Below are 10,403 nucleotides of genomic sequence, written 5' to 3'. Positions count from 1 at the left end.
AAAAAAAAAAAAAACCAAAAAAAAAAAACAAAACTATTTTGTGATGGTTTGTATATGCTAGGCCTAGGGAGTGGCACTATTAGAAGGTGTGACCCTGCTGGAGTAGGTGTGGCCTTGTTGGAGGAGGTGTGTCACTGTAGATGTAGGCTTTAAGACCCTCATCCTGTTTGTTTTGAAGGCATGAAGGTGTCATAAAGAACAAGTTGATGCTTGGCACTTTGAGAGGCCATGGAAGGCCATTGGTGAAGGTGCAGCCTCAGTTGCAGTTGACAGCCCAGGACTGAAGGGGTCATGCAAATGAGTTGAGACTTGGCACCATGAAGAGAGCCTATAAGAGGCTATTGGTCAAACCTCATTGCAGCAGAAGACCTCAATGTATTGGAGATGCTAATACCATGGGATGATCACCAAGAACAGCAGTGGCAGTGGAGTGGATCAACATGAGCTTAGAGTGCTACAGAGAACAGAGATGGAGAAGTGATGCCAGCCCTTTGGAGGAGCCTAAGATGTTTGAGATGCCAGAGTCATGGTCTATCTGCTTAGAAAAGCTGCTAACAGGGAGTGGTACCAGTCCAGGAGAAAGAAGTTTGTTGCAGTTAACAAGGATGAAAAAGGAGTTGGAGATGTAAAGACTGCTTTGACATCAGATACGGAGACGCAGAGTTTGGAGTTTTTAGCTGGTTTCCTGTCTTGCTTTGGACATTACAGTTAAATGATTGACTCTCAGAAGAGACTGAACTTTGGACTTTTAACATTGTTGAGACTGCTATAGACCATGGGGACTTTGGAAGTTGGACTAAATGTATTTTTGTATTATGCTATGGTTAGGTATGGTCATCATAGATTCATATGTTTGGACAAGCCTATAGGGGCCAAGGAGTGAAATGTGATGGTTTGTATATGCTCAGGCTATGGAGTAGTTCTATTAGAAGATGTGGCCCTATTGGAGTAGGTCCGTCACTGTGGGCATGGGCTTTAAGACACTCATCCTAGCTGCCTGGAAGCCAGTATTCTGCTAGCAGCCTTCAGATGAAGATGTAGAACTCTCAGCCCTTCCTGCACCATGTCTGCCTAGATGCTGCCATGTTCCCTGAACCTGTAAGCCAGTCCAATTAGATGTTGTTCTTTGTACTGGCTATTTTTGTGTCAACTTGACACAGCTGGAGTTATCACAGAGAAAGGAGCTTCAGTTGAGGAAATGCCTCCATGAGATCCAACTGTAAGGCATTTTCTCAATTAGTGATCAAGGGGGAAAGGCCCCTTGTGGGTGGGACCATCTCTGGGCTGGTAGTCTTGGGTTCTATAAGAGAGTAGGCTGAGCAAGCCAGGGGAGGCAAGCCAGTAAAGAACATCCCTCCATGGNNTCTGCATCAGCTCCTGCTCCCTGACCTGCTTGAGTTCCAGTCCTGACTTCCTTTGGTGATGAACAGCAGCGTGGAAGTGTAAGCCGAATAAACCCTTTCCTCCCCAACTTGCTTCTTGGTCATGATGTTTGTGCAGGAATAGAAACCCTGACTAAGACATTCTTGTAAGAGTTGCCTTGGTCATGGTGTCTATTCACAGCAGTAAAACCCTAACTAAGACAATGCTTTGCAGAAACCAAACAAAGTAAAACAAAAACAAAATTCAAAGAGCTTAAATACTCACCAATTAAAAAATAAAACAGAGGAGGTGAGAAGTACTAGAGAGATGGCTCAGTAGTTACGGGCACTAGCTCTCTTCAGAGGCCCCGGCTTTAGATTCCCATGCCCACATGGCAACTACAACCATCTACAACTCCAGCTCCAGGGGGTCCAGCACCCTCATCTGACTTCCGTTGGCACTAGGTACAGAGCATGCACACTCATAAACACAGCAACAATAATAATTCTAAAACGAAACAAACTAAATGTGTTATCCAAGGATGGTGTACATCATCAATCCCAGTACTCCAAGGGCAGAGGCAAGGGGATCTCTGTTAGTTCAGGAGCAGCCTACTCCTCACAGTAGGTTCTAGCCAAGCTAGTCCTACACAGTGACTCTGTTTCATAAAAATAAAATACTAAAGTGGGTTAATAAATTGTGACACAAGCATAAGCTACAATAGCATATGTCGTCTGCTTCTGGGTCAAACAGCATGCGTGAGTCACAGAAACAGAACATCAACCACAAAACGCCAGTTCCCAACATATTACATACACTCCGGTACAGGGCTTAAAAACCAGTGTTGACAGGGCGCATGCTTAGCATGACAGGGGGGTTCTGGATTTAAACTTTAGTATCAGAAAAAAAAAAATGTGTAAGAAATAAAAAGCAAGCCAAGCTCAGCAGTAAAGACACCTGCCACCCAGTGTGATGAGCCACATTCAGGACCCACATAGTGGGACAAGAGAACTGATATACACAAATCGTCCTCTGACCTCCAAAAGCATTCTGTGACCACATGGGCGCTAACACACACACACACACACACACACACACACACACACACACACCCTGAGATACATGTGTAATTTAAAAAAATTTAAATTTAAAAACAAATCCTTACCCCTTTTCAAGCAAAAAAAAAAATCAAAAAATAAAAGATTAAAAAACCCACAACATAGTCATCATGTCTGGGGAGAGCCACAAGCTAGAGAAAAGGAAGCGATTACAGCATGTTTGTGCATTTTGTTAGTACACACAGGCATGTGTTTAAGTAACTCCACTACATACACAGGAAAACAGTTCTGCCCACCTTTCCGACCCAGTGTCTATGTGCTTCTCCAAAGAAGAGCCCAAAGTGGAGAGACCTCATGTGCTCCTGCCGGTCTGGCATTACAGGCCTGTGTCTCCATGCCCAGCTCTCAAGCAACCTCTTTTTCAGACTGCTTTACAGTAAGACAGAGAGCCCATCTTCCTGTGTGTTTTGTCTCAACTAGTTCATCAACATTTCTCTTCATAACACAAATCATCAGTGCCCTACAGGAAGTCTATAACAGTGCAGTATCTGAACAGAAGCTTAAGAAGAACAATGACTTTGTTGTTGTGTGTTTCCACTGGCACAACTGATAACTATTTGCTAAATAAGTGAAAAGCTATTTGGCAAAGGAATCATTGTGGCAGCGCAGCTTCTTAACAAGTGACTCACCTGCCGATGGTGACATTACAGTGCCCCCTGCTGGCTCCACTTATAGTGCATGCAGCTGCTCGGTAGCTTCTCCAACTGCACAGCAAGCACACTGGCATAACTAGCAGTGACTAACAGTTACTGTGCCAGGTAACCGATCACCCTCCCTACATCCGCAGCGACTCATCAGACTTTAAAGGCAGGCGTTTGCAACTTCTGCCATTTCTCTTGTGCTGCATGGGAGCTAACATAAGATACCTAAGTAATCTGCAAATCAGCCTGACTGCCCTCAAGATCTCAGCCTTTCTTATATAAAATTAAGGTAGTAGTAAGATTTAGTAATATCTGGAAGGAGTTTTAGGATTTAAAAATATTCTTGGAATAATAAAAAAAATGTGTACAAAGAGATTTATGTTCTTCTATTTTTGTTTTCTACTACCTGGTAATATTGCATGTAATATGTATCATATTATAAGAACGAACTGCTGTGAGTTAAAAGAAATAGTGTATTACTTTAAATTAGCTTTCTATAAAAAATTAAATATTCTCTCTAATTTATTTCAGACCAAAGATATATATATATACACACACATACATACATATATATACATCATATATATATATATTAATTATAGAAATGATGGCTTTGTTATGTGACTATGTAACCACATTCATGTCACCATTTGCCCTCTCTTTAGAACAGCATCAGAAACCTCATTATGAAGAACTTTTGCCATTATCTTGCTCATTCCCTTTCTTTGAATCCCCTCAAAAATGAGGCCCAGAGCACAGAGATGGCTTGCAACAGTGAGATGACTACTAAATATAAATACAAACTTTGAAATTAGTTTCAAATGTGTCTGTCATTCAAAAAAATCAAAACCTCTGTTCAATTTATGATGGAATAAAATTTTAATTACTCTGTTAGACCAGAATTCGACCACCAATGCTTTGCTCTCAGTGTTTAGCATAGTAATAGTAGTCCTTAGTGGACTGTGCTTCTGCAGAGCTGAGCTTCAGGCTTACCCTGTAGGATCAGGGTTTAATGAACTGATCTCGGAAGTACTGTTCAGTTCAGTGTTGCTATGATTTCTAATGTCAGCTGCTCCCGTCACTGTCTAAATGGACTAAAACCATCTGAGGTGGCATGTTTTATTTGCTGTGCTTATTCAAAAGCCACCACAATGTCCATCCCTATCCAGAAAACAAAAACAAAACCAGCAAAATCTGTTACAGTAAATTGAATATAATTTATCTTAAAGGGTTTCTAGGCCTCTAAAATAAAACATGCTTTCATAAAAAGCTCCAAAATACAAACAAAAATGACAACCCAATTACTCTATTAAAATTCTATAAATGAAAACACGTTCTCAGTTTCAAAAGGCAGTAAGTAGGTCCCAGGTCCCTTTTGTAAGGAGGAGGTCTTACTAAATATTGAATTAGCTTCTAACTTAGTGGTTTCTCAACTTTCCTAATGCTTCCAAAATACAGTTTCTCATGTTGTGGTGACACTGGCCATAAAATTATTTTTCTTTTTAAACCTATTTTTTTTAAGATTTATTTATTTATTTATTTATTTATTTATTTATTTATATGAGTACATCGTACCTGTCTTCAGATACACCAGAAGAGGGCATCAGATGGTTGTGAGCCACCATGTGGTTGCTGGGAACTGAACTCAGGCCCTCTGGAAGAGCAGTCAGTGCTCTTAACCTCTGAGCCATCCCTCTAGCCCCCATAAAATTATTTTCATTGCTACTTCATAACTGTAATCTTGCTACTGTCCTGAGTCTTAATGTAAATCTTTTGCTTTCCAATGCATGAAAGGGTGGTTTGACCCTGCAGGTTGAAAGCCACTGCTCTGGATGACTGTGATTACGTACAGACTCTGTGGCTCTCAGAGATCATAGCAGCAGGTGAACACTGGTCACTGAGCATTTCACAAGCAAAACTGAAACACTATTTTTCATTTGTAAGTAACATCAACAATATTATTGTGTCCTTAAAACATGACATTCCAACGTTAGCTACTTACTTGAAGGCCCAAGGACATCTTTGCTATCACCAAGAAGCTTTTAAGGCAGAGGAATTGAGCAGCAAACACACACAATCCAAACCAGGGAGAAGCAAACACCGGACGGACGGAAGCAGCAGTAAGACAAAAGGACAAGAGGAACAGCGTTAGTCTGTGAGTAGGAGGCACGTGCACAGTAGTTTCAGTCATCATAATTTATAAGGCATTTCCTTCTATATACCCAAAACAAAACAACACCTAAACCTTGGCTTAGGTGATACCAGATATTTGCTTAAACTTGGGGAAGTGAAGCTACGAAGAGACAGCGGAGTCACCAGAGTCCGCTGCTTTACAATTACTCTAAGCAAGCGTCTCTCCTCATTACAGTTCAAGAGAGGGCTAAGCAGCAGGAAGGAGGACCATTCAGAAATCTAAGCTCACTCGTGGTTACTTACCCTTTTAAATTGAAAGCTTTAGAAGTACCTAACACTCAACCACTAGTAAGCATTAGTTATACCCACCATTAGAGCACTCTACAGAGACTTAGTGTTAGAATATTATAAGTCAAGCAAGATATAGGTTCTACAAAGACATCGATAAAATAGATCATTTTTAAACCAAATGGCAAAAATAAAAAGAGAAACAGTTGTCAGACAAATAACCCCAGGATAAGTTTCTTAGGACTGACTAAAGACAAGCATAATTTACAGCTACTAATCCTTTAGGAAGTCAAAAGACACATCCATGCTGCCCACCCCAACACGACCTCACTAAGTACCCTAGGCTGACTTCAAACCCACAGTCCTCCTCCTTCAATCTCCTATGTTCTACCACACCAAGTGAATGAAGAACTTAAGACTGACAACAGAGAAATAGCTGCAGACCTCTGTTTAGAAACTCTTTAGAAACTGACAGCATAACTAGGGCTCCCTTCGTAGCACAGAGCTCTCAGGCACCCAGCACCTCACAAAGCAAACCTAACCTGATTAGACGGTTGGTTTCCGAGCACAGAGGTAACTACAATGGGACAAAACCAGGCGAGGGAGCCCTCTGCTGCAGGCTCTGTCATCTCCTTGGAGAAACTTCCCTAGCCTGGTAGCTGTGGATATCATATTCTGGTCTCCGTTTATTTTTCTTCAGATGCTAAGCCATGCTTATTCTTCTATGAACAGAGTTGCGTTTCACAGACACAGCTCCGCTAACAATGAACTCATGTGCTCAAGTCCTCCTTACAGACAGCAGGCTTGACGGAGGAGATTAAAAGGGGTCAGAGATTAAAGTGTGTGTGAGTCAGGACTGGAGAGATGGCTCGGCTATAGAGAGCACGTGCTGCTCTTCCAGAGGACCCACACTGGGGCAGAGGAATACTCACAGCCACCTCTAACCCGGCTCCAGAGAACCCATTTATGCACTCACACACGCACACACCCACAAAAGGCATACAAATAAAGACATACTTTAAAATAAAAAATACACCTTAAAAGTTTAAAAGGCAAAAGTACTTGTGAAGACAATAATCTTAAAATAACAGCCAGTGCTCTTCATTTCCTAGTAAACAACCCTTTCTCCTCCGGAGTATACACAACCTCTGAATTTCCTTTTGTTAGTTTTGCTTTGGGTGCAGAAGGTATAGCCTTGATTTTAACATGATGTCAGGCTGTTCTGAAACCCTTGATCCTCCTGCCTCAGCTCCTGGACTGAAAGCATGCATGGCCATGCCTCGCTCACTACTAATGAAGAGAAAAATGGCAAAAGGATGGCAACCTCTTCTGAGACTGGGTCTTGTCTCAGTGCTCTCTCACAGGTAAATGTCTATGGCGGCCCTCCATAAGGCAGCCTTGCAGAGAGGCCTCGGTACACACTGAGGTGAGGATGGAGTAAGCTTAAAGAGGATCCCTCGTGTCCAAGCAGTCATCAGTGCAGACAGCGACAGAATCCCTCCCTATTCTTAGCTGCAACCTCCCAACAAGCTGCAGCCACATGATAAACTTCTCTTGGATTCCTGATTCATAAAATTTGAAATAAATGATCACTGTTTAATATGACTTAATTCTGTGATCATAATATAATATGAAATATTATATATAATAATATATAAATAAGTAATAAATAAGAAAACTGTACGAAGGCAGGAAGCTGACAGAGACAACTATAGTCAACTTTGTAAATGTTTCAAGAACATCTATTTTTTTTAAATTTCTTCTTGTGATGATAAATTTAGAGAAAACCTGTATGTACATTTGTCTTAAAACAACCCCTGCCAAAACCATGGTAAAACAAACAAAAGGAAATTCAGTGGTTCTGCACTCTCTGGAGGGAGGGGACTCTCCTCTTCCTCACTTTCCCTGAATAAGGGAATAAGGACCGTTGGAGACCATTTGGGATTGTCTTCACAAAATGTTTTTAAAATTTTTTTTAAGGTTTTTTTCATTATTAGTTTCCCCCTAGATTTACCAGTAACTTCATAAGGGAAAACTGTAGTTTTAATCACATACAAACACACAAGTGTAAACATGGTGTTCACACATATGCATATATAAAACCACGTTACAAACATATTTGAAGGTTTTAGAATTCATCTTCTATTTGGAGTAAATGGTTAATAAGCTCATTTTCATTGCACAGTTTTGTTTTATACTCTCCAATTCTATTGATTAGCAGTACTGTGCTGACTTTTGTGCAGTTTCTATTCCTTACCCATTCACTCTCCAAAACTGATTTCTAACATAGACAGTAACTTGAAGTATTGTTCCAGTAATTGCATTATAATATCAACATTACACCTTTCAGCATGTTTGTGCTATTTGCAGTTTATGCCATTGGATTAATCCTAACTGGTTCAGTTTGACACAGTGAGTAATGACCTGAAATATATACTATCCATACAGCCAATAAATATTTACTGAGTAACAACTATAGACACATATTTTAAACACCAAAAGATCCTAGCAGTAAATGAAACAGACAGAAATCCTGTCTTAGGCTGGAGTTTGTCCTTCAGTGGTAAATGTATGCCTAACTCCAGCCCTGGGTTTGACTCACACACCACCAAAACCAGAATTCTGTCAAAGTGGTACTTAAATTTTAGTGAGGGAAGTATAAAAGAACATGGTCATAAATAGTAATAATTCATAGTATATTACATAGCTTAAAAATAAAGCAAGCAGACAACAGGGGCATAGAGAGCATTAAGGAAAAGGAGCTCAAAGCTTCAGACAGGAAGCCCAACAGCACCTACCACAGTGTCCACACACAAGTAGGAGAAAACTGCCAGAGATGGCTCCTCAGGGCAGGAAAACTGTATACACAGGATTGCTATGCAAGCCACTGCCAAGGGTATGGAGGTCAGTGTGAGTGTCAGCAGAAGCTCGACACACCAGGAGAGTAAAGAATACGAACACTGCAGTCAGTGTAGCACAAGATCCTCCACTATAGAAGCCTTTTCCTAGGCTTGCTGTGGCTCTGGCTGTATTTTGAATGGGATCAGGGAAGCAATGAACAGTTCTGAGAAAAGGACTGACATGGTCTCTGATTATATTTTAACAGAATTGTTCCAACTTACTGTTCCGAAAACGCTCTAAGAACAGGAGTATGTATGGCGTTTACTGAGACAACCTGGGGATAACACAGCAGCAGCAGTGCAGGTGGTGAAAGGTTTCTCAGTTCTGAGTTTTTTGAAAGTACAACAGCTGACTTTCCAAGCAGACCAAGTAGGAGGCAAGAGACAGGGTATCGAGATGATGTCAAGTGGTCGGAATTGAGCGCCTGCATGACGGAAATGCCATTAGCTGAGCAGTTGCAGTTGTTACAAGGAGAACTCCAAGGGGCTCAGGAAGACATCCAAGCGGATGCCAAGAAGGCAGGCAGCTGGATGTGTAAAATCTGTACAGAGAAAAGGGTGAGGCTGGTCGAGAAAGCACAAGTGATGGTATCTGTGAGTTAGCTTATGACCTCAAGGCCTTGGTCACTGACGACTGACACATGCCATGACAGGGATGCTCTATAGTATAAAGGAACAATCACAAGAAAACCAAATTATAATGGACAACAGATCTAAGACTCAGGCAGAAGCACTCAAAAGCACAGCTGAAGCACAATGGGAACGCACACTGCATGGCTTCAGAGCCATTCCCAGAAGACATGGCTGAGAGGCGTTCCATGGCACGATGCTAATGGGAAATGAGTTACAATGAGTTAGCATCCTCTTGGCAAGTAACTTTCAGCACTAAGTGGACCACAGACTAGTTTGTTATCCTTATGTTTTCAGGATGCAGTACCATGTTGTGTAATATGTAAAGACTGTGAAATATCTAATGTGGAATAACTCTACATAAGCATCCTATACATTTTTTTAATATAAGCTAGGCACTCATTGGCGTTCACTAAAGTACTAAGATACTACTCACATCTCAAAGAATCTAGAAACTTCTCGGTATATTTAAAGAATGACCATTAAGATAGGATAAAACATTTTCTCTTTTAATTCAATAAATATTCAAACTCATCTCAGTAATTTGTTACAGAAATAAGTCTTCTAATTTGATTGAATGCAGTTTAAAAAGAAACAACTAATGTGGCTAGAAATTTTTTTTAGGAATTTGTGTGCTACAAAACACTTTGATTGGAATCACTAAATATTTACAAGATTATTTAAATCATTAGTCTATGAGCACCATAAAAAGTGTTATATGGGATCTAATTTTATTTTATATCTAAATGTATGCCACTCATCTATGAATACTCTACATAAATGACAAAGTAGAAGTTTAAGCCCTTCAAACTAATAACTACTCCATCGCAACAAACCAAGACAACAATCGCCCTGTGGTACAGAAATGACTCCATGACACTGGTATCTATCAAGAGCTTTACATACACTTTCTTCCCTGTATATGCAGTGCCTTGGCTTAGGCTATCTGGTGAGTGTAAGGCAAAGCACAGAGCTTATCTAGCAAGGCCGCAGCTGGTGGCTCGTCTTCCCCAATACAGCCAGCAGCTCAAAGTCTCTGAAGCACTCCTCCCATGGCAGGCAGCGCCCAGAACCCACTTGGGAAGGATTACACAACGCACCTCAGGTGTTCTGCTCACTCTCTTTCAGTGATGGATGGACATACAATGCAGCTGGGACTGACGTGTTCTTAGAACACGAGTCTCTCTATACTTAGCTTGAGTTTCTCATATTATTGTCATCTTCTGCAAAAATGTGCACAGTTTATACTTTAGTTTTACATGAAAGTTTTAAAGGACCCTTTTTTCTGGGAACTAGAGCTTATCACTATTGAGTAAATACTGTGCGTCGGC

The 10,403-nt window shown here is 40.8% G+C and overlaps 1 protein-coding gene across 5 annotated transcripts in view; it reads right to left on the bottom strand.

Moving 5' to 3' along the window:
- Osbpl8 (oxysterol binding protein like 8) overlaps nt 1-10,403 on the bottom strand; it is a 138,006-nt gene that overhangs the window by 77,502 nt on the left and 50,101 nt on the right. For 2 of the 5 annotated variants that reach the window (XM_021173759.2, XM_029482543.1), the window contains exon 3: nt 5,124-5,160. The exons of 2 other annotated variants lie outside the window; for them this stretch is intronic. In XM_021173759.2, coding sequence (XP_021029418.1) covers nt 5,124-5,160 — 37 coding nt within the window. Of the gene's footprint in view, nt 1-1,647; nt 1,823-5,123; nt 5,161-10,403 lie in introns of all 5 variants that reach the window. One more of the 5 variants, XM_029482547.1, reaches the window with a different exon arrangement.

The sequence above is a fragment of the Mus caroli genome, chromosome 10 (genome assembly GCF_900094665.2).
Source record: "Mus caroli chromosome 10, CAROLI_EIJ_v1.1, whole genome shotgun sequence".
Classification (NCBI taxonomy): domain Eukaryota; kingdom Metazoa; phylum Chordata; class Mammalia; order Rodentia; family Muridae; genus Mus; species Mus caroli.
This window is presented reverse-complemented; position numbering and strand designations above follow the sequence as displayed.